At 39.8% G+C, this 24,696-nt stretch overlaps 1 protein-coding gene across 7 annotated transcripts in view; it reads right to left on the bottom strand.

Moving 5' to 3' along the window:
- Positions 1 to 24,696, bottom strand: part of CAMTA1 (calmodulin binding transcription activator 1) — an 884,829-nt gene that overhangs the window by 52,170 nt on the left and 807,963 nt on the right. The window contains exon 1 of one of the 7 annotated variants that reach the window (XM_072426017.1): positions 12,257 to 12,690. The exons of the other annotated variants lie outside the window; for them this stretch is intronic. Coding sequence (XP_072282118.1) covers positions 12,257 to 12,275 — 19 coding nt within the window. The 5' untranslated portion in view covers positions 12,276 to 12,690. Of the gene's footprint in view, positions 1 to 12,256; positions 12,691 to 24,696 lie in introns of those variants that run through there. 7 annotated transcript variants of the gene reach the window in all.

Raw genomic sequence — 24,696 nt, 5'->3', positions numbered from 1 at the left:
CACTGCAGAGCACACAAGGCTGATATAAATTGGAAATAATAAATACTGTTTATGGCTAGGAAGAGCTACAGCTGCTATGGAGGACGGCCTGTCTGTCTCTTTGCAAAGAACCTTTTTAACAAATAGGAAAGACGGACATGAGCAAAGTTAAAGTTCTCTAGAGCGGAAGAGGTCTCCACTAATATAAATGAGCGAAAACAAAAATAAAATACAAATTCCATTATTAGGCCATGAGGAAAATATAAACCTGACACAAAAAAACATTTTGCCCCCCCAAGATTTCCTAATGTTATTACTATTGATCAGACAGGCAGTACCCTGCAACTTCTTCCACAGCAGTAATAATTAAACCCAAAGATCGAGGAGTCTGGTTAGGAGAGGTGATCACGCTATTATGACTGTCTCACATTCCAAGCAGACAAACTGACTGGGCCCAGTGCAAATGTTAGGTATTAATAGCAAGGCCTGTCCAGTTCTGTGGCAGCTCATCATGGCGGTGTAAATATTAATCAGCTATTGTTTTCTCGTTAAAAGTTTAATTAAAAAGCTGTTTTGGAGGATGACATTGAAAAATTACTTTTGGAGCCCATGGAGATTCTTGTGGTGGGTTAATGCACCTGCATTAGTGTGTGCTATGTCGGCTGTTAACATGCAACATGTATTAAGGCAGCCTATTGCAAATGAATGGATTGTCAGCGTAATATAAATGCAAATGTGTTTTTGTAGTGCAATCTACCTCAATTCCTGTTACTGTGACACCTAGACAAGAAATAAGAGGTGCAATTGTGTGGGGATGTTTTAATCCACTTCCTGTCCCTGTGACTCCAGGACAAGAAATAAGATGGGTGGTTGTCCCTAAGGTTACATACACACGTCATATGATTCTCTTTGCTTCAAGGGTAGTATTGGACGAGAATCTGACGTGTACATTGGCCCTCTGACGACATTCATAGATCTGCCCTGGCGGATGCACAAACGATGAGTGACGCACCACCACAATGCAAGTGAAGGTAAGAGAGAGCAGAGGGGTGCCTCTCGCTCATTCTCCCCCCTCTCCATATAGCAGAACAGCACTGTATGTACAGCACTTGTTCATGCATCTTTCAGTCTTTAATAATCTTTTCCAACGACAAAAGTCTTTCCTATGTACATAGCCAAGGACTAGAACATGACAGCAAAAAAAAAAAAATATATATATATTTTTGAATAACCCTTCCTCAACACTATACTTACTTGTTGCAGACTGTAAAGGGGAACATTTTAGACTGTTCTGAAAGCCCCTCCCAAGGGAACATATACTGCAAATAAAAACAGGGGTTCCAGGTCTCATCACCCCTAAACAAAAACAATTTGGTCTCAATTGGGTTTTAAAGTACTTACAGCTTTCATTGTCTCTCTATTCTCTGTCCTGTGACACCAAACCTGCATCATGGGAGGATGCATGCATGCACCCAAGGGCCACGGGTATTTTCAGATGGTAGCGGAAGAGGAATGCGTGGCCATAGAGCATTGTGAAGTTGAACAGAAATGCACCAGAAGGGGCAGGTCTTAAGAGATCCTGTCATTTTGCCTTTGACATGTTTTCACAGGAATATATATATAATCATTTAATCCCTTTGGGAACTAGCATTCAGGAACCAATTCTGAACCAACAAACCACACTCTCATCACCCGATCCGCCAACACTCCTATAGAAGGAAGATGGCTAGCTATCGGATGTCAGAGAATATTTGCTATCGGAATATCGATCTCAGGGGCATTATTATCAGCTCATTGAGGCCAATTTATGGTATATAACAGTACAGCCTTCCATATTGATAAGATCCATTACAAAAGTCTGGCAATTTTTTTGAACAAGGCCATTTTGTTAATTGAATCAGTTATCTATCTGGAACGTAAACATTCAAACCATAACTTCAATTAGAGCTGAAAGAGCAGATTTTTAAAATGGAATCTGAAACACGTAGATGAACCTTTGTGGTCCATTGACTGATGTGATGGATTTTCTACGTGTGTGCTGCGCAAATATGGAGAACATGATTTATTGCCTGTCCTCTTCAAACATGAACAGCAAAAAAAAAAAAGGATTTTCTTTGAAACATAATGCTGTTTATTATATCGGCACTAAAGCAGTTGGAAACATTTATACACATATGTACACACACAGATATATATATAATTTATATATATATATATATATATATATATATATTATATATATATTTAATTTAGGGGACAGACTAACCCTAATGGTGAATATTTCCAGTAACTACATGCTGAGCCAGTGACCTGTAACAAGCCATCATTCAAGTCAGAATAGTCCAACCAGTGAAATTAAGTTACAAATTGGCTCATTGATAAAAAATGGTATCCTTTTATTGCACAAAAGTCTGTTAAAAATATCAACATGTTTCGCATGTTTTGGCATGCCCCCTTCCTCAGGGCTGGTAAAAATGGTTGAAATACATGGTTTTCATTAATTGATACATGGAATCTTGCAATGATTAAACATGTCATCAGTTACTAATGTAAAAAAGAAAAAAAAGATGAAATATAAAATGACCAAAATAATTTTGGTCTAGAGCAGTATTTCTTAAGCTTTTTTAACATGGGAACCCCTGCTATTATTACTAAATCCACAACTCACAGTATATTATCATGGTGTCCAGTGAGAAGAATGCTGACCATTGGGTAGAATGTCACCCTTACAGATGGCCAAAAATATAATTGGTGTCACCTAAACTGACCTGAGAGGCGCAAACTGCTTATAGCTCAAGGAACCCCTAGAAATATTTGGAGGAACCCTGGTTGACAAACACTGTTCAAGATGAGGCAAATTACCACCCTCTTCAGTCTTGCCCTCCCAAGGGCTGCCAAATAATTCCCCTGGATTAACATAATGTTCTCTTCAGTAATTATACATTTGGAGATAGAAAACTTAGTAGTAAAAAAAAACAAAACTAAACTAAAGTAAAACTGCAAAACACAATGTTATGTCCCTGAAATCTGAAAACATGAAGGGGGTAGACCTGGCCTACAGAGAGTGGATAATGATAATCTCTCTTGAGAGAGCTGATATTAACTCAGCAGACCTAAACCCAATTATCTTTAATCCTTAATCAAGTATAGTCTATTTTTGAGATTGCAGAAATTTAACATCCCAAACTTAATCCCATTGTAACTGTCTCAATCATGTCTGGTCCTTAAAGGTTGGAAAGTTTTAAAAGGTCAGACCACAATCAGAAAAGTCAATTTACAAGCTGACCCCACTGACTTAAAGGTGATGTAAACAATACCGGGTCTATGTCTGGGTGAAAGTTGTGTGAAGGCACATGCAAGTCACACATTTTTCCTTTTAAATCTAATTGTAAAAATGTGGGAATCCAGGATGAAAAGTGTGTGTATCAAAAAAAAAAAAAATAGATAAAAATTATTAAGATACTAGTATATGTCTTGTCAGTTAGCGGAGGAGGAAGTCAGGATGGGTCTGTAAACTTTATATAGGAGTATATGTCTTGTCTGAAAGTGGAGGAAGAAGAAGGTGTTGGATCCGTAAGCTGTGTATAAGGTGACAGTATGTGCTTTGTCTGGTAGTAATGGAAGAAGTGATGGTGACAGTGTGCGTCATTTTAGGTAGTAGAGAAGGAAGTTTTGCTGGGTCTGTAAACTATGTGTGGGAGTGGTGACTCTAATATGAAGTGAAATGGTATCTCTTGTTGAGACAGTGGAGGAGGAAGTAGTGCTGGGTCACAAAGCTTCATATGTATTGTGATAGTGTGTCTTGACATATAGTGGAGTAGTGTTTTCCTATGCCCCCTTTAGCCCGGTGCACCACCCAACATTTTTCAGTAGTCACCAGGCTGTTTCTGTTGGGTAAATGATGTGTTGGGTCACAAGACACGGGCTGCTGCTCGCCTACAGGTTATTCCCGCCTGGCTAACTGTATACAAGGTGGCAGTGTGTGTACTGTCCAGATAACAGAGTAGGAAGCAGTGTTGGATCAATAAGCTGTACATAATGCAATAGCATGTGTAATGTAATCTTGCCATATTGGCGAGAAGGAAGCAGTGATCATGAGTACTTTAGATCAGATTACATATTGCTTGCTGGGGTTAAGGAGCTCTAGATGTCAAGGAAAGGAAACGTAGAGGAAAGAAAAATTGATGAGCATGGAACAGAATAAGGGAAGGATTTTGATTAGGAACATACATTCAAGTCCTACACCTAGGGTGTAAAAAGTACTTTTAACTTTGCACTGTGACTGTCCCATGATGCACTCCACCAAACCTGACTAACAGGTCTCTGCGGTGCGTTTATTTTATTAAATCCAGAGTAAAGAAAATAATTGGGTAGTTAGGAAAAGTTTTATTTTAAATTGACTATTTAACCTAAGGCAAATCTCCTTATATTTATAGGTTACAATAAAATGCTCTCTATCAATTACCCACGCTGCACTCTGCTCTGAAATTAGACTTTAATTAAAAAAACTGTTTAATCAAAGGTCAGGCTTCTGGTTTTAATATTTTAATTTGTAACTAATGTCATAGACAGTTACACAGCGATACACTCCATTTCAGCAGGAATAGCAAATGAAGCATATAGTATATACAGCGGCGGGTTGGGATACACGAAGCTGCAATATGAAGGCAGCACATTGAGCCCTTCTTTTCCTGACAACCTCTTTGGTGGGTGAAATAGCACTGGATTTGTCAATGAAAGAGGATTTCTAGAAGCTCAATTCATAGAGGGTTCTGTAGAGGTTTATGAGTGGTGCCATAAACAGAGGTCTTGAGACTTGCAAAGTTTTAAAACATATCCGACATATTTAGGGTGTTAAAATGCACCCTTTTTTCAGGGCCTGGGAACAGGAAAAAAACTATGGAAAATATTTAAAATATTAACAATTTATTGTTGCAGCTACATAAATTCATATTGATGTGACCTCATTTAAGCCTCGGGAACGTGAAGATAAGTTGGTGTGAATGAATGAGCAAACCTTCCTTACGAATGCATGCACATGCTAGATCTGCTTGCTTTTTTGGTTTGCAGGTAAATGTGGAGAAAGATTAATAAAAGCATGTGAATTTATCAGGAGTTTATCTATTAAATAGTAAAACCACAAGGTGTAGCACGCCATATAGTTACCAAAATATAATTTTTTAGCACAGTGGACCTTTAAGTTCCCCAAAAGCAGAATGAGTTAAAGGCTACTATTGTCTTCAATTCAGCTTTTGTCCTGGAAGCTAACAGCAGTAAATGAAGAAGAGAATGCAGGCACTGCAGATCATGTGATCGGCTCATTACCAGTTCTCAGTCTCCCATTATGACATCATCCTCCCTCTTTGTCTTCCAATGTTAAGGAGCTGCTAATTGCAGACAATTAGGTAAGAAGACACTGAAAGATTTTCTATGTCCAGGAACTGTTTTCCCTTCCTTGAAAGAGCCAAAGTATTTTGAGGGGGAAAAAAAGCTAAAACCCTGCTATTGATTATAGCTAATCTTAAAGAGCTCATGTCTGTTGAATATTGGATTAGACTGTAGTCCATCCAGCAAATATTTACATTTCATTGATGATTGGAAACTGTTTAATTTTCCATTTATATGCGTGCTTTTTCTGGGAAAATGTAATCATACTGCAGGGGAGAAGGTAAATTACAGTCATTACAGGATGTTTAAAGGGGACCCGGTCTATGAAAAAAACATAGATTATCACTGGTGGACTCTCTTTAAAAAGCTGCTCCCCTGGCTGGTCAAAGGCTTCTTTGTCTTTGACCAGAAAAAAAAAGGATGCTGAACAGAAAGACTTACCTTCAATTTTTTGGGTCAAAGAAAGCAGGCTAGATTTTTCAGAAGGAATTTGGAAATGGCAGCCTCTATATTTATGTCAGTATAGGATTGTTATAAAGTTACTTTCCACCACCTTACCTATTCAAGGTGACATGGTCTCTGAAAAGGCCTTTCCGGCTACCTTTCTTAGCTCCCACTAAAATACCCAGTGTTGGTTGGTGTCAGAGGTTAGGGGAAACAATGACCTCAACCTTGTCTATTGTGTGATATTGCTAGGCCTGATCACTGCATTGTGGCATGTGACACCCCACACCAAAAAGTACTATGCCTGTATGTTACACAGACACTGTCACTTTGCCTACGCAAGGTTGTGGGAGGGACACAACCTCAAAATTTGGATAATTTATCAATTAGTGCTAGAGAGCTAACCACTGTTTAAACAATACATAACCCCAAATAATTGTCATTAGTAAATGATTTATAAAGAATTCCTTGTCCTTGAGATTTCATGAGAGGAACAAGACTGGCTTGACTCCAAACCCAACCGAGTAAATGTCAGATAGAATGGAATTACGGCTGCAGAGTAGACTTACTACCCGACATCAGTGCCCAACCCTTACTAAAGCACTTTTCTGAATGGAAGCTAACGATGTTCCAATGTGTAGTGGAAGCTTTGCCAGAAGAGTAAAGGCTGTTTTTAAAGAAAGAAAAGACTAGCCTTACATTAATGTCCTTGGCTTCAGAATAGGATGTTGAAGTGGCAGATGTCCAGATATTTTTGGCAATATAATTCTAATACAAACCGGTTGCTTACTCATATTTGAACCCAGGATCCCAATAATACATCATCATGGTACTAACTACTTAAAGGATCAGACCATTCCAAATTGATTCTACTTTCTTTTGGTGAGACCTCTGAACTAAACCCTTGGATCTGCACATATGCTGTGTCCATTCTTAGAGATTCCTAGTATCCTTGCACTAAGTTTCTGGATCTGCACGCCTGCTGAGCCCATTATGAGGAGCCTCTATCAACCCTCCATTGAGTTCCTGAGTCTATACACCTGCTATGCCCATTATGAGGAGTTCCTGGGTCTGCACTTCTTTTATGCCTATTATTAAAGGATCCCAACATCCCTGCTGGATTTTAAAAACTTATTTTATACTATGGAGAATGTAACAAGAGGATGTGGAACACACAAAGATGAGTGGGAACACCCAAAAGTCTTAGGTGCACAGGAATAATGAGCAGTTATTAAAGTATTGAAGAAATAGAAGAAAGCAGGGGATAATTCAGCCCACAAGACTCTGCCCATAAAATATCCCTTCTGGGTGAACTAATCCTTTAAGGGCTTGCTCACATGAAAGGTTGTGTAAGCATCAACAATTTGTTTTACCCACAGAAACAGAACAAGGTCAAGATAATACATCCTCTACGGTGTGTACACAGGAAGACCACAAGTGTAAATTCTACAATGTACAGGATGCTTTGGCCTGAAATGAAAATCCAGACCCAGCAAGAATTCATCTTCACTCGGCTGTAAACAGCATAAAAAAACATACAGTTTTCTAAATAAGCAAAAAGAAATAATACTTTACCTGCATCTGGTTTTAGCCAGAAGAAAAAAAAAGAAATGGAATAAATTGTTTGGGTTAGCAGCAGGAAATGAAGCTTTTCTCCTGTGTAGTAGCCATTATACATACTGCATTTCTATTCAGCAGCATTAAAGAGTTCTGATTTCCAAAACTTTACCTTTTCAGGTATTAGACGTAAAGATGGGATAACAAAACCCTTAAACTCCTCCCACATCATTGGAACACTACTACTACTACTACTACTACTACTACTACTACTACTAAATCTGCTAGAAGCTGATAATCCATGATTATATATGCTGCAACATCTTCTTTGTGTATGATCCAGCCAATCTACCTATAGCTCAACTCCACTCAGTGTTGTCAGTTATTCCTCCCTACTTATTGGGGACTACCTACCTGTAGGTATAGCAGCCTACTATAGGGATATGAAATCTATGAAGACAGATGTTTAGCTAGGCAAATCCAGCAATTTTACAAATATGGCCCTCCCTTTTTTCCTTTCCCCTGCTGTCCTTTGAGAACTGACTGAGGTTATCATGAACCCTGCAGATATACGCTTCTCTTTTCTTATGAATTTGTCAGCAGACACAAGTTAAAAAAAGCCTCCCTACCTCTTCTTTTGTTTCTTTTCTTCTGTGTGTACATGCTCCCTTGGATTGATCACTATTGGCCAGAAGGAATGGCCGTGAAGCTTGCACGTTCATGGACATCTTTCTTTCGTATATTAGAAGAACCTTGCAACCTGTTTCTCTTCCAGCTCCCCTTATCTCTGGCTGTGTTTTCACACACATAACTGAAGGCATATACTGAACAGAATTATTTTTTTTTTTTTGCTGTGGCCACTGATTTAGCTGGGTATAAGTCATAATAACACAAAGTTAGTTGTAGATTAAATCAAAATGGTGTACTCATTATTTAAAAAGACCAAATATACAAAAACATCATTATACTTGCTCTTGTGACCCAGTTTGGCTGGACATCGGTACAAGCAATGTCCATTCAGATTTCCAGCCTGCCGCAACCCAGAACAATCTATCCCCCAGGCTCAGCCAATGCTACAATGTGGTATACTCACTGTATACCCCTCAGTGAAACATTTCTTCCCCCTTTGCAATGTCTTGTGCTTTATAAGCCAATCTTCCTATATGTAAGCACTTAATATAGAAAAACTGGCACAGTGGAAGTCTTGACATATTGCCCATGTCTTGATATGTTGCCTGCAGCATTCAGCCAAGTGTTCCCTTTCATTCTTCCAATATAAAGCACATAAATCTGACTGATAACATAGACACTTTCTTCTTTAGGGCTCATTGTCCTAATAAAGTATAACTGCATTTTTCCGATGTCACACGTCATACCTGCTTAATAGATCATCCTTTCTTGGGGAACCCCTACTATATATCCACAGCTCAGTATATTAGCATTAGGGTCAATGGGAAGAAAGCATCTTCTATTGCTGACCAGTGGGAAGAATGCAAACTTACAGATAGCCAAAAAAATAATTGGTATCAGTTAAATTGACCTGAGAGGCACAAAGTGATCATTGCTCAATGGAACCCCTAGCACCCTCTGGAGGAACCTCCGGGTTCTTCAGAGCCCTGGTTGTGAAACACTGCTTTGGAATAAAGCTTTGAAAATAAACCCTTTCTTATTCTTACAAGAGAGTAAAAGCTGTGGATACTCACTGTGCATGAGTATAGTTCATTTATTTACTTTAATTTTAAACTGGCAGAATTTCAACGTCTTATGGGTCAGCTGGAGAAAGGCAAAAAAAGGAAACATTTTTGTGCCCTCTTGAGTTTTCTACCTATATTCAATAATGGATACATCTTCTAAATCAACCCAAAGCAGACTGCTTTCATTCAACCACGACACAGAATCTGTCATAGTCCTTTTATCACTTCGGCAGCATCGAGCGTTAAAATCACTACGAGAAATATATGTGCCAAGAGGCAGCTTTCCTATTCTCTCTTCGCTCATTGGCTTGCTTCCTGCTCTATGTACCACCCACTTGCAGCATGGCACAACCGAGTTTGTATCGCTCCACAATGGAATGTTGTTTTGATTCAAATCCTTGCTGTTCATACAGATATGGAACACTGCCCATTTGCAGTCACCCATTAGGCATTGTGCTTTATGAAGGTTGACTCATCTACTAATCTGTGGATGTGGGCTTTAAAAAAAAAAAATCTTGTGGTTGTCAAACTCGATGAAATATCTACAAACCCAAGGCATTTATTATATCTGCTTGTCCTTTGTGTTTTAGGACTTAACACTCTTTTTTCAGGTCTTCAGGTTAATTAAATAACTCTGGACAAAAGGGCAACAAGGCCGGCGACCCACAGCAAGCAGATTTCACTAATTGTAAATTCAGAGCAGTCAAACCAATGAAAGATTATATTCTGATGGGCTGCTGTGGCTTTCTGCACTTTGCATCTTCCCCTCTGCCTTATTAAATAACCTCAGTGTCTGCGTTAATGGATTGCCATCACAACAAATGAGACCAATTAGCACTCCTGCACTGCTTCAATTAACCTATCACCAGTAAACAAACAATAAAACACATCTGAAAGCTGAGAATATTCAAATCAGACTACAACGCTGCAGCATGTCAATCGGTGATTATAAAATATACCCAAATGCAACAAGTTAAAACATCATGTTTGCCTTTTTCCTAAGAGATCTTTTTTTTAGTTTTTAATCAACAAATTGCACCCTGCATTAGCCTACCTATGGCTATTCTGGTATTTAGCCTCATCTTTCTTGTGTTAGAGGTTAAAGCATTTCCATTCACAAAAAATCAGTCACTGCAACGCGGTTTTATAGAGCGGTCGGGTCCATGTTTCCATTCACAAATCCATGCACGCCAATGAACAAGGCTTAGCAACAATACATGACAACACACACACAGCCTGCCCAACGAATGCTGCAATCCTGATTCTCCAGCTAATAACCCAGTATGGAGGTAACGTGACATCACTGCAGTTTACAATGAATGAACACCCAGCAAATGCAGTAATATGGAACGCTCACGTTGTATCGGTGCTGTGCGAAAGCAGAGGCACTGCAGAATGTCTTTTCAGAGTACCTTTCCTTCCGCTGCTCTTTCTGATATTTTCAATGTGGCCATTGTCACACTAATACAGACATAGAACAAACCAAAGATTAAGTTGAAATAGAATTCTGCAAAAAGATTTAGTGTTTCCTGTTACAAGCAGACCTGAGTTTTTTTTCCTTTCACTTCTGGAATGTTATTTCAAACATCCTGTATTTAAACTCAAACTTTAGTCTTGGAACGAGAACGACAGACAGAGTTTTGGAAGCAATATATTAGTGATTTGGCTTGCGTTCTTGGTCCAGTTACAAATGATTGACAAAAGGGAAAAAGTTGCTCTTTTTTTTTGATTAACTGGTTGTTTGATCTCACATCTACGCACAAAATAAAGTTAACAAGGAAGAAAATAAGCAAGGCTATGGAATGATTAGTACCTTTGAGCTGATTTACTAAAGGAGTTCAATATTCATTTCAGTTATCCAACTGCACAAATGAAATTAGTAAACAGGAATTTACTTTTCCCATGATTGGATAACTGATAAGTGAACGGTCCTACAATTACTCATTTAGTTAGTCAACCCCTTTTGTATTATATACAATAGTTTCTGCATTACAATACAGGTATTTGCAAACACAAAAACTCTTCACCAGCATGTCATGCCTGCTTTTTCATCCTATGTACAGACCTTGTCATTTTTAATAAATTATTTTTAGCCTAAGAGTCCCAAGATAAGAATTACAGCCTCTGAAGTCAATGTCTGTACAGTGTATTTAAGTCCGCAGAGCATTGCAACCCCTTATATTAAAGCAATTTGTACTCTGAATTATTTAACACCTATCAATAGGTGATCTATAACCTAAGGTTGGTGGTACAAGTCTGTTGTTCTTTTGTGCTTGTTTTTTTTTTTTAAACCTTTGTGAAGCATTGTTTTAAAGAACATTTTCATTTTAGATCCGTTTTAAATAAAACCCTTTTATGACTCGGGGGGTCGGGACCTAACTCTACGATCTCTTCCCCGCCTGCAGTGGATGAATGACAAAAGGAAGCTCAGTGGAAGATAGGAGTTAGAAATCTAAATGCAAAAACATTAATTTTGCTAAGCATTTTAATGTTAACTATCAAACGATAAAGAAGGTTTTTTAGGTACTTCTGCAGGCAATAGCCCTCCTGGAAACAGAGGCATTATCAGTTCGCTAAGTATGACCAAGGTGAATGACCTTTGCAGGATCTGATAGGAGTTAGTGTTAGTTGCAAAGTTTGTTTGAACAAAGGGGCATTGGGTAAAGCCTCCTCCACTCCCCATTTAAACACAAGTATCTATCCCCTGACCCCAATACATCACATCCAAAATTGTTTTAGGTCCACCAACAGTTACAAATCCAGTTAAGAGTTAAACACTTATACTTTTCAGTATCTGAAACATCAGAGTCACTTACTAAGTCTTGCAGGCTTGTGTATTGAGACAATGCAAACAGCAACAATGAGTGTCACAACTGATATCAACATGAACCTTCGACCATGAAATAAGAACAGCGATTGGCTGCTGCACTTTCAACAAGCCTATAAGACGTAAAAGCCCTTTCTAAATCTTTGGCACTGCATCCTTTAGGGAACAAAGCAGGTAAACTTGTCAGCTGCAGATTTCTTTCTTTTTTTTTTTTTTTTTTTGAAAAGCCATACCAATAAACACATTCCAAGTGAAAAACAAAAAACTATCAAAGACAAATGGCACATACAACACAGATATTTAGCACACACAAAAAAAAACACCAAACAACACTCCCTTTCCCATCCCAGAAGAGAAGATCATCTACCTTCCAGTTTACCCTCCATAGACAGTCCTGCTTAGACAAAGTCCACTTTTAGACCGCACATTCCAAGACAGGGCAAAGAGTGAAAAGTTTGGAACTAGAAGGGTACGGGGTCTCTCACTCTCTAAACTCCTGCGATGGGGTAGAGAAGTCTTTCAAAGAACACGTGTTGCAGGTAAACACAGCAGAGCTCACTGCTGGCGAAAGAGTTCATCCGGAGTTTTCTTTCGCTCACTAATCTCTGTCTCTGCCTTGATGTGGTTATAGGAGAAGGCAGGATAGAGTTCTGTCGCCCCCTTCGCAGCCCTCCCCTCCTGGTCCGAACTAAGCTGCCTCTAAGAAAGTCCAAATCTTGACTTTCCAAGAATGCAGGTGCAGTTTGGCGCTGTCCATGAAGCAGTGCTGAAACAGAGCACGCCTAAGCTTTGTTTCACCTCTCTTGCTTGCCCTCGGATGACAACCGTCTGCCTCGCTCGGGGAGGGGCTACCTCTGCCTCCCCCCTCCCCGCCGGATTGCTTGGGAAGCCAGGGTTCTTTTGTCCTTTCGGTGCCTCCGTACCTGCAATGCTGCAAAGCAGGCTTCTCTTTTCTCTCCTTCTCTGCATTATGACAAATCAAGACAGGCAGTTGGGCTGCTAGCAAACATCAGAAACAAGGAGAGCCTGAAAATAGGCATTCAGGGCTCTGAAGGCAACTGCAGTGGGAAAAAAGAAAGGGGGGGGGGGTCATGCAAAACTCCCCCACTCATTTTTTATTTTTTTTTTAATTCATCATCCTTGAGTGCTGGACAGCCCCAGAACCTGCAGCATTTGGACTAATGAGCTCTCATTAAATATTAAAGAAGCTTTGATTACAGACAACACAACCCCTTCCATCAGCCGGAGGTCACACAGCAAGAGGGGCTTCTGCACCACAGAGATCACTCTTACCCCATTTTTTCATGTATAAGATTTTTTGGAAGGGAAATGCTCACGCTTGGAAACTTGGCTGAAGAGTGTTTACAAATGTCATCTTGGGGAATGATGTTTTGTTCAATCACATCCTCCTATAGAAAAGATAAAAGGGGTCTTGGGGCTGTTAGCTATAGGGGAGCATGCAGGGAGATTTGCTATCTCGCCTTCAGCTCCTGATCACTAATATTTATTTGTTAGTACTGCGCAGCTGATGTGAGGTGCAGCACACTGGCCTGTGGCTGGAGGGGCCTGCGGATGATACACTTTGCTACCAGCCAGCAGTTGTTGATCTGCAGTGTTATTCAGACCTCCCACACACTGCAGGGGTGAAAATTACCCCTCCCCATCTGTGCTGAACTGAACACAAAGGAGTGCAGCTCCACTCACTTCTTCTCTACTGCTGCTCCGTGACAGAGCCGAATAGTCATAATCATAAAATTAATAACAACTACTTATTTCCCTCTTCTATCTCATTTTGCTCATCCTCTTCTATTTTCCTTCCTTTCTTCCCTCCTCCTTTCCTTCCTTATTTTGTCCTTTCTTCCCTCCTCCTTTTCTTACTTCATTCTCTTTTCCCGTTCTTCCTATCCCCTTTCATTCCTCTTCTTTTTTCTGTCCTTTCTTCCCTTCTCCTTTTATTACTTCACCCCCTTCTTTTCCCTTCTTATTTTGTCCTTTCTTCCCTCCTCTTCTTACCTAATTTTCTTTTCTGTTCTTCCTTCTTATCTTCTTTCCTTTCTCTTCTTTTTTCCCCTTCCTTTTCTTCTCTTTACTTTCCTTTTGTCTCTCATACTTTTGTCTACTTCCCTCCTTTTCTCTCTTTTTGCTTCCTTCATTTTCCCCTCTTTTCATTTTTCTCTTTACTTCTTTTCACTCTTTTCTTCCCCTTTTTCATGTCCTTCCTTCATTTCCCTCTTGGTCTCTCTCTTCTTATTTGCCACAGCTGTCACCTGTCACTATCCCACAGCAACCAAGTTCCAATTTCCACTTTCCAACCTCCATTTTTAAATTACTTTTTAGAGAAAATGTACCTAAACCCATAAATGTTGTATATTGTAGCTTACTAGCACCCAGATCCTGCCAGTAGCACACTTCTCCTCCATGAGTGACAACACTAACATACTGTACTATAGTGCATAGTATAAAGGAGAGTAGTAGCAGTAGTAAAGAGTATTGAGGAGCAGTGTTGTCACCCTAAACTGCTACCCTGTTTTAGGGTATGAACTCCCCCTCTCCTTATCTTTAATACATAGACAGGAGAGGTTTTATACTTCACAGAAAATGAGAAAGTGGTTCAGTCCATAAGTTAGAAGCACACTGGATTTAGATCATATATTTTCTGTACTTGTAGAAAATGTTCTTACACATTTCTAATGCAGTCACCAAATCTAAGGGCTGGTAATCGTCAGTATAACAAATGTTTGTTCCTGGGTTTAGATATCAAATAAAACCATATTAAACATATAAAGTATCATCATCTAGTATTTTTCACAGCCATAACAATGATGCAAATGTTTATTTTCTTCCTATTATTCCTGGTCATGTGACCAATTGGGACCCCCCTCTTTCTCTGCAGCTTAGAGAGGGTGGAGGGATGGGAAGATGCTCAGCACCCAGGAGCGGTTGTCATTCATATTGTGAAGGACTGGACAATAGCTGTAATCTGACTTCTGGGCTAAAGGCACACATTGGCAGCCATCCTGTAGCTAAAGCTCCATTGCTGAAGATTCCATTCATATCATTTCACATTCAATAGTAGGACCTCTCACACTGATATGAAATTTTAGCTGGTGGGCAGGAGATGATAGAAACCGTTATCACTGGTTCTTACACATAAGCATAGGTTCTGATTTCATCTGTTTGACACTTTCTAATAGTAGTACAAATCAAGAGTTACAAACATGGAGGAGGACCAAACACTGGCCCCCATTATTTTCATAAATAAATTTAACAACTTTACAGCCTATCAAGCCCCTATATAATATCATTTTACCTGGTGATCCTGCCAGTTACACACTTTATATGTGGAATCAAGATGTGGAAGAGAAAAAGGTTTGGATGCGATAGAACAGGGACAGGTCAGTATCCAGTGGGTTTAGTTCTGCATCAAGCAGAAAGTTATCAACTCACAAAATTTAAGGCAGAATTTGGTGAATATTTTCACCAGACTGAACAAGAGCAAATAAGCTTTAGGATGTACATACACTTTAAAGTGAACCTGTCACCCTCACTCCCAATCCCTTCACAGCTAAAAATAGGAGTGTTCCATTACTATTGTCAGTTCAGTATTAGCAAACTCTTGGGCTCAGTCTGCACAGATGTATTCCCCAGCGTTTAACCTGAAGCTTTAAAAGCCCATGTTTGAAATTCCCATGCCTTCCAATGGGCTAATCTACACCCGTTTCCCTGAGGCACGTTTTTGAGTGTTATCTAGAACTCTCCTTGCAAGTTTTAAAAATCAAAGCAGGGTAACACAGGAAAACACGGGTAAACGCATATAAATGCGGTAGGAACCTTTACATGCATTTTTAAAAACGTTCATGTAGACCCAGCCTTGGTAAGTGAAAGCAGGAGTAAGTAGTAAGTTAGTAAGTGAAAGCAGGATCAGAGGGGTGCACAGAAGAATCTTTCCCGGCCAATGGCAGAGGTCTGGTATGTATCTGTTCGGCTGGATATTAAGTATAGACTGATGATCTAAGCGATCTGGTATACGGAATACACTGTATAATAGGCGAGCACAGTTTAGCTTGTAGTATTACTTAATTAATTATATTTCCAGCTCTGATCCGGCCCTGACATGACACAGAGGTGGCTGAGATGTAACAGACAACATGAATTGTGGAAAATATGTAACTGATAGAGACAGGAGGAGCTGATGGGAATGTTGCCGTTGTAATATATTTAGAATGCCCTGGGCTGATAATAGTAAGACAGGCGTCAGTGTCAGGCCAAACTCGTCTACTTGTAGTTGATAAAATAAACTTGAAGGCGCTTTGCCATCTTGTATCCCTGCATTTCCACATAGCGCTTTACAAGCCAAAGTTTAATCTGTTTATGTTTTGATTTCCTTGGTTTCTTCTCTCTCCCCCCCCCCCATCAACATTTTGTTTTCCTTACATACTTTAAGTTAAACCTAGTGGTGTTATCAATGGGTTTCTGTGCATTTCTCTGCACTTCAGGTAAATCCTGAATGGTAGAAGGAGCCAACAGGATGCTGTACATAGCTTACTGAAAAAGGAAGTTGTAGTATTGCCTGCATGGGATGCAGAATCTCTCTGATTGAAAGAAGGGAAATCTAATAAATGAAAGGGACAGACCTTGGACAGTCAATGCTCACCTTGGACGTGCTACTAAAAGTAAAGTGTACAGTTTAGTGATCACTAAAGGATAAGAATGAAGAAATGAAACTACTGTTGTTGCATATTGTGACATGTCAGGAATAAATTTATGCAAGTTTTGAAGTTACTTAAGGGTCAAGGGTACACTTCCCCTACAATATAAGAACTGTTCACTTGTAGCCCAGTTGTTGCAACTCTAGAATATGATGTTCCCATTTAATAGCCGGACAATAAGGATGCCGATTAGCCTAACAGCACAAGAGATTTGGGGGCCACGAAGCAAAGTTTGTTCCATCCCTTAAAGCAGAACTAAACCTGCGATACCTGTCTCCCATCTCCCACTGGGTGCAACCATCTTATTCTTTCTTTTTCTTTCTGTAGATGATCTTCAGCCACTTTGATTTGACGGGACAGGCTTGCTTGGAAGTTTATTTATTCCTGCCACGTGCAGTGGAAGCCGGGATTGCCGGTTCCCGGCAGCCAGTGCTGAAGCTGCGCATGCGCAGCTCAGCTTTTTCACAGTTACCCAGAGAAATCGCCTGTCCCTTTTTGCAATGATTACCTGCCTGATCATGGATTCATAAAATGGTAAGATCTAAGCCCACATATCCTGTGCTAGGTCGGTCACCTGTGGGACACCTGAGCAAAGTGTAAGGGGGGTACCCGGGGTTAAAAAGCCCTCTCCATCCAACAAGTCCTGGTCATGATGGTAGAGATACAGTGGCACAAGTAGAAAATGATCAGGTATATTACGATCACTGCTGCCGGGGTTACATTTTTGATGTTAAGGCCTTAAAGCACATTAATTTTACATGGGGGATGCAATGCACCTTAACGCATTAACACACGCTGCTAATATATAGCCCTCTGGAAGTGTTGGTAGCCGCACTTTAGTCCCTATATACTTTTCAAGTTGATTATCCCTAGTCTAGATTATAACATTTCCTTGAATTCAGCCATGAGCAGTTACTGGGTATGTTAACTGTAGGACCCAGCAAGAGTTAATGTCGGTTTTTAAACTATAAATTTAAGTCATCCTTGAAAGCCACCTTTATCTTATCTGTGTAACATATGTTATACTCTAAATATAACCTTATGGTTTGATATGGGATGTATGTACATAGCTTGTCATATGAGAGCTTGTGGTCCAATCAGGTAAAGTGTAACTTGTTTAAACCAAGTTACATGTGGGTCATATCGGACATTAAAGGGTTGCTATGGCCACAAATATAAATACTCTATGAATGCCTATGCAAAGAAAATAGTTTATCTGACAAATGATTCATAAACTAACATACTTACTTCCTTTCCCCTTCACCAAAGATGACAACTCAAATTTGGAACTTAAAATAGTGCAGACTGGGTCACAGTCCCACCTACCATCCATGCCTACTAGTGAACATCATTTATTATTCACCTGCCAAGAGTTCAGCTTCAATAAAACAAGCCAAAACCTTTTTTAAAATGTCATTGACTGGCTTTACATATGGTTTAATCCTGTGATTTGCCATGACTTTCTAGACATATTGCACAAATGAAGCTTTGAAGGGAAACTTTTTTTCGAGCCCATTTCACTTATAAATTTCCCGTCACCAAAATAATGGGCCAAAGGCATTGATATGGAAGAAAACTCTGAAATTCAGCTTAAAGTTCAAGGTACAAAATAATTGATATCCATTCAGAAAAGAGTTACAAATCCATAACAAAAAAGTAAATTTGTAGTAAAAGCATTAAAGCCACCATGAATAATGCCTAGCCCTGTGGGGCTGCCCCCCATTTTTTTTTCATTCTTTATAGGCTAAGCCAATAATCTAACGTGCTTTGATATTAAACGGTTAAGCGGACGGCTATGTGTTAAATTCATCGCAATGCGTTGTGCTGTGGGCCTGTTTGCTGGGTCTCCTCCTTTGTTTTACAGGGATTCGCTACACGGGGCTTGTTGCTGGGGTGAAGAGAAGTTTGCCGGCTGGAGTTGCTGGGCAAGAAGTATGCAGGGTACTTGCCGGATTGGTGTCTTGACTTTCGGAAGGAGATCAGTCAGCCAATTACGGCTTGCTTGTCCCTTTATCTTCACCTGTCGCCTGCGAACTTCTGCAGAATTCTTTAGCGGTTGTTGGCGAGCTTGCCGCCTGTCCGCCCATTTTGCCACTGACCGGTCTTAGGTCACCCGTGTTGTAGGTAAAAACTTCAAATGTTTTACAAAGTCATACAATCCTTTTCATGTAAGAGGTAGCTTGGGTTTTGTAGGACTGAGCTGGTTTTGGTGAAAGGTTTGTATAAAAGAAGTTCATTTGAAGGGTATGTCAGAAAAAAAAATCAGTACATCTCTGTCATACCTAAACATGTCCTTTACGCTTTATTTCTTTCAAAAAGCATAACATACAGAGAAATACTTGTCAAAATCTAGTGAGCTCCAAACTTCCCAGAGTAAGCAGACAACTCTGCCTCTTCTGCACCAAATTCCTAAGAAGTGTTGTCAGCCCTGCCAGGTTTTACCTTGTTAGACTGCAGAACATTCCTCTTCTTCTCATCATAACATAGAGGGGTCGTTCTTTTGTTCACCTGGGGGAAACATGGGCTGGGGTGAAGCTGGGGAGAACTCATAGCTGCTTAAGATTTCATTGCAGCAGACATAGTGTTGTCAGATCAAACATGAAGTTGGAAACTTGTTTTTGACAAAGGAACAGGTATTTTCTGTACTAGTATTACAGAGATGTACTGAATATTTTGTTTGTATTTTCTCATACCCAGATGTACATTTTAAATATTGTATCTTAAAGAGACATTGCCAATTTGAATATTACGGGCACAATTATTTCTATTGGAAGAAACACCCCCAACTCCTTAGCCCTGACATTATTACTACCTTTGCTGCTCTTCCCTACCCAGTTTGGTGGTGGCCCTGGAGAATACCTTCTTGGTATGATAAAACATGTGACCTCTTTCTAGCCCAGGATGCAGTGCTTGGGACTGACCATGCAGATAGCAGATTAGGTCATCTTCATGTAAGGATGATGAAAGAAAAGTAAAACCAATGTAAGTTCAAATCTAAAGTAACATGGAGTTTACACAGGATTAGGACAACAGGTGGAGGGTTCTTATTTAAAGAAGACCAATCTGTGTTTCTGTAGTCTGTTGCAGCCTAGCAATAGCTCTCAAAAATAAATATCCCCAGTCTCTCCTAGATTTATGTTTCCTTGTTGGATGCAGAGTGCTGCCGTGGCATGTTATTGATCAGGATCAGGGTGGCTTCTGATCATGTGATCACTATGTCAGCATAGAGATGACATGATGCACATGTTGAAAGAAGTCCTTTTATTTCTATTTGCACTATATTCTAATTGACCAAGAAAAAACATTACTCTTTTTCTTTATTCCCAATACATATGGCTAAGCATTAAAATTTTGAACTATAGGACACTACTTGATGCGGATTGCTCATTGCTGCTTTCCTAAGCTTTTAGGGTTAGAAGACCTACCAGTACTGACCGAAGGGTCACATGACTGACCTATCTGTAATACAGGTTCTATTGTCTTTAGGACCATGAAAACAAATCACATGGATGTGCAGCCTCAGAGATACTTGGGAATGGCTGTCAATCAACTGCCTGTGATGAGGAGTGGGGATTGGCATGATGTCATAGGCTTTTAGAGTTGGAAAGTCCAGCTATAGTCCCTGCGGAGGTGGACATAGAGAGTGGCCACAGAAAGGCTCTATGGTACCTTGCAAGGTGACATAGCCACCCTTGCAAAATATGGAGATTAAAGTGACTAAAATTGACAGGTTTTTCAAAAACAAGGAAGACAACACAATGCTTTAAAAAGTTGAAACTGCAATTCTAGGGATGATCATGTGAATAAATCAAGAAGCCCCTCCCACTACCTTCAATTTAAGGAAGATGTAATGGCCCGTATCAGTATCTACACAGCAGAAAATGGTAATAATCTGCAGTTATGTTGCTAAAAGCTTTACAGTATCAATTACTAACCACAAAAGATCTTTTTTCTTTGCACAAAAGTTAAGTTTCTCTTTAAAACCATATGCGTCAGCAAGCCAGCAGAGAGATATTGTTAAAGATAAAAAAGTTATTTTTAAAATTAATCTCAATTCTCCATGGCATCTCCAGTACAAAATTACTTAAGTGCTTAACTCGAACATATTAATCCTTTCCCATAACAGATGGACGTACTGGACTTATATGTCAATGGCTGATAATGACTTGTCTCGGTAAAGTCAGCAGTAATTGTCATAACAATAACCTGGAGATATTAATCAATAAATATAGCCGTTGGTTACGGCTTGCTGTCCGGTTGCGGGAATCCATCAAAGGCACTGGTTTGTATCCCCGGCAGTAAACATCCTCCAGCATCAAATACGGTTGGAATGATTAAGTAGATTAACCAACAACCGATAAGAAAATATTTTATGAAAAATAAATATGATCCTAAAATTTTGCAGGATTGTGAAGGAAAGATGGTGGGGCTAAAAAAAGACTGACGTGGAATTCAGATATCTAAAAACATTGTCGTATAGTTAGAAATTCAATGGCTGGTATGAATTATGGGCATATAGGGTGGGCCATGGCTCTACAAGCATTTAGGGTGGGCCATGACTCTACAAGCATTTAGGGTGGGCCGTGGCTCTACGGGCATTTATGGTCGGCCGTGACCCTACGGGCATTTATGGTCGGCCGTGACGCTACGGGCATTTATGGTCGGCCGTGACGCTACGGGCATTTATGGTCGGCCGTGACNCTACGGGCATTTATGGTCGGCCGTGACGCTACGGGCATTTATGGTCGGCCGTGACGCTACGGGCATTTATGGTCGGCCGTGACCCTACGGGCATTTATGGTCGGCCGTGACCCTACGAGCATTTATGGTCAGCCGTGACTCTACGAGCATTTGGCATGCACTGTGACTCTACATAACTCTACACAATTTAAATATACGAAGTCAGGGATTCCAAGAATTGCATGCCTTGAGGACGTTATACTTTTGAATTCCAGCTAGTGGTACTTATGCACAACTAAAGGATAACACTATTAATCTGACAAGTATTGGACATGACAGGTTCACTTTGAGTATGCAACCCTTCAACCTCCTCTTTTCCCAAGCCACAGATCACCATCCCTTGGCAGAAGTGAATACATTTCACAAATCAGTGGACTTTACTTCAAGTATATTAAACCAAACCAAGCTATATTTCCTTATTTAAAATACAGAGGACCAGCTCCAAACCTGTGATTGAATCATTTTTAAGCTCCTAAAAAGTCAATATGGAATAAATTTACTTTACACGGCAAAAGCACAAATCAAGCGTGAGGACAGCAATCGTATCGTACCATGTGATGTAATGAAGAAACTTAATCTTTCTTAAGATGAAGGCTGGGAAACAAATTATACAATGCTCTTTATTGCTTGTATTTTTTATCCGCCGTGTTATAAACTGAAAAGGAGGGAGGGGGAGCCTATTGGCTTTTATTATTACAAATGATTTAATAACTTGCCCTAATCGCTCACGACAGCAGGCACGCTTCAACATCAGAAAGCCGTCCACATGTTAAAGGGATACCAACACCATTTTCACAGCATGTTTGTTTTTGCAGATATGTGTTGTCATCATTTTGATGCATGAAGCTTTTTGTTAAGTACATTTATTCTATTTTCTCAATTTTTGTTTTTTATTATTATTATTATTATTATGTGGCACTGTCATCACCCCCTAATATTCATCTCCGGCTGCCTGCATCCCCCCATGTTAAAGCCATAGAACATCCATCAGAAACTTTACCATTCAACACTTATGTTCTCTGACGCATGCTCTGGTTCCATCCGCTGACTGCTAAACCACTGCTGAATACTTGGATAATATCTAAAAATCCTATCATTTAGGTATTTGTTCAGGTAAAGGGGAACAACAATCTTTCTTTGTCTTTCAGTTGTGTTCTTATGTTGTCACTTTGTCACATGAATATCCCTGTCATATTAGCTTCTGATGGAAATAACCAGTGGCCAATACAATACACATTACACAGGCATGATGGACGGTTCTCAACATTGCTTATCCCAACTATTGCCTTGGACTATAAGAACTGACATGTATGGTTCAGCATTTCCTGCAAAGCACTAAAATATGTGAGTGCTATATAAATAGGAACATAAATGGTCAGTGTCATCTTCACATGTAAAGCATGAGCTATTGCATAAATTGTCAAGTTCATTGGGTTCAATTCTCCAGGTGCTCCATCATCACAATTTACATCACAATGACTTTTTTTCTCCCTTGGCTGTGATGAGAGATTATTCACCAGCGGTGTTGTATGAATGCTCAGAGGCAGGATAGTAATAGACACAATTATAAAGATGTTCTTCTAAAGAAATACTTAGCATGACAATTATTTGGGCTAATTTCCTGAAAACTGCTCAAAAGATTAAAGGAGAACTATAGGACTTGGCAGGGCTGTCCAACTGGCAGCACGTGGGTCGCATGCTGCTTGTGGACCTTCCTTTGTTGCATGAAAATAAAGGGCCATTAGTGGGATCTCATAAATACTGCTGCCAGCTGCTGTAATTTGGCAACCTGACTCTGCAATCCAAACTCTGCTCACATAACTCACCTCATTCATCAGTACTGGGATGCTCCTTGAGCCTACCACTAAAATCCAACATCATGATTTTTCCTGCGTAATGACATCATATAAGTGGAGTTTGGAAGGTGGAGTCTTGCTGCTGAATCACCAACAATATTCTGAATGATATCACTAATCTATGATCTTTCTACAGCTTAGGTTCTTAGAGACAGGTAGTAAAGAGTTAAGAAGGCTGGAGGGGGTAATATCAATTTGGAAAAGGGAAATGAAATGGGCTTGGACCATAGTGCTTTCAGAGCTGAGCACCAATGTAAGGGAGTTGCAAACAGCAACTTTGGTAAGACCTGTACAGCAGAGGCAAAAGAATGGTATAGTAAACCGTGCATCATTATAGTTTGCACTGATTATGCTTATCCCTGCTTTTTATTTTGATTGGTTGGGTATATAAGGGTCATTTCAGACTTGTGGTGAGCCACAACATTCTGCTGCAGGCTCTACTGCGGTCTGAACCTCTCTCATTCAAGTGTATTAGAGAAATGAGGAACCAATTTTTGGCCTTGCCTGCAGCAGATCATGGTGCTGCTCCTTGGCTGCATGGTTGATTGTTAAAGATTTTTGCACGTGCAAGAGTGGTTACCAGCATTTCAGTTTGCTTCTCCCAGCCTCTTAACAGCAGTTTGCTGTGTGGAAAACCCTGGGGTTACACCACAGGTGTAAAAGGGCTTTAGGGCTCTAGGCGGTGCACTTTTTAGTCTCACCCACTCTGAGCACTCAGGGGCATCGCATTTATTTATGGTACATTCGTTTATATTTTTTGAGTTGAACAGCAACTCATGAACTGCCACATGACTGGGAAGTGAGGTCACCACTTCCCTTAGCATTCATCATTAGCAGACACTATAAACCTTAGGGGTTCAGTAAGCTCATTGCAAAGATGGTTGCATTGACCTAAATGGGCAAGGTGACAGTGTCACTTTAACAGCAGATGGACAAAGCTACAGCTATAAAAAGAAAGGATCCCTTTACATTTCCCCAAACTAATACAATGTCCAACACCTAATTCATCATAGTGTACAATCCCTTTAAGGACATCCAACCCAGTATATAGCTGTAATCAGGGATTAAGAGTATTGCTGTACGGGAATCCTTTCTGTTCCCTCTCTTAAAGCTTCTAGCCGCCATTTATATACGTTTCACTTTAGATGAGACTTGGTGCAATCAGATTGCAGACAAAGTGAATTTAATACAGGACCCCGTTATATAATAGAAATTTGTACACTGGCTGTGGAGCCTATACATATAAAACCAGATTACATTGAATCAAGTTGTGCTAAAGGCGGCTCTTTGGGATATAAAGCAGAGCTCCCGGCAAACATACAAAAAAAAAATGATTTATTTAAAGAGCTGTTCTGGGCAACAAGTAAAATCAATCAGTGAGCTACTTTGCTATTATGTTATCCAGCAAGCACTGCAGCTGTGCTCACCTTTGTAGCAGACGTAAACCCAATCATTAAAATCTAATAACATTTTTATCATGTTATTGTCACTTTAAAATACAT

This window comes from Pyxicephalus adspersus, chromosome 11, assembly GCF_032062135.1.
Source record: "Pyxicephalus adspersus chromosome 11, UCB_Pads_2.0, whole genome shotgun sequence".
Taxonomy (NCBI): domain Eukaryota; kingdom Metazoa; phylum Chordata; class Amphibia; order Anura; family Pyxicephalidae; genus Pyxicephalus; species Pyxicephalus adspersus.
Note: the sequence above shows the minus strand (reverse complement) of the source record. Positions and strands in the feature narration are given on the sequence as shown.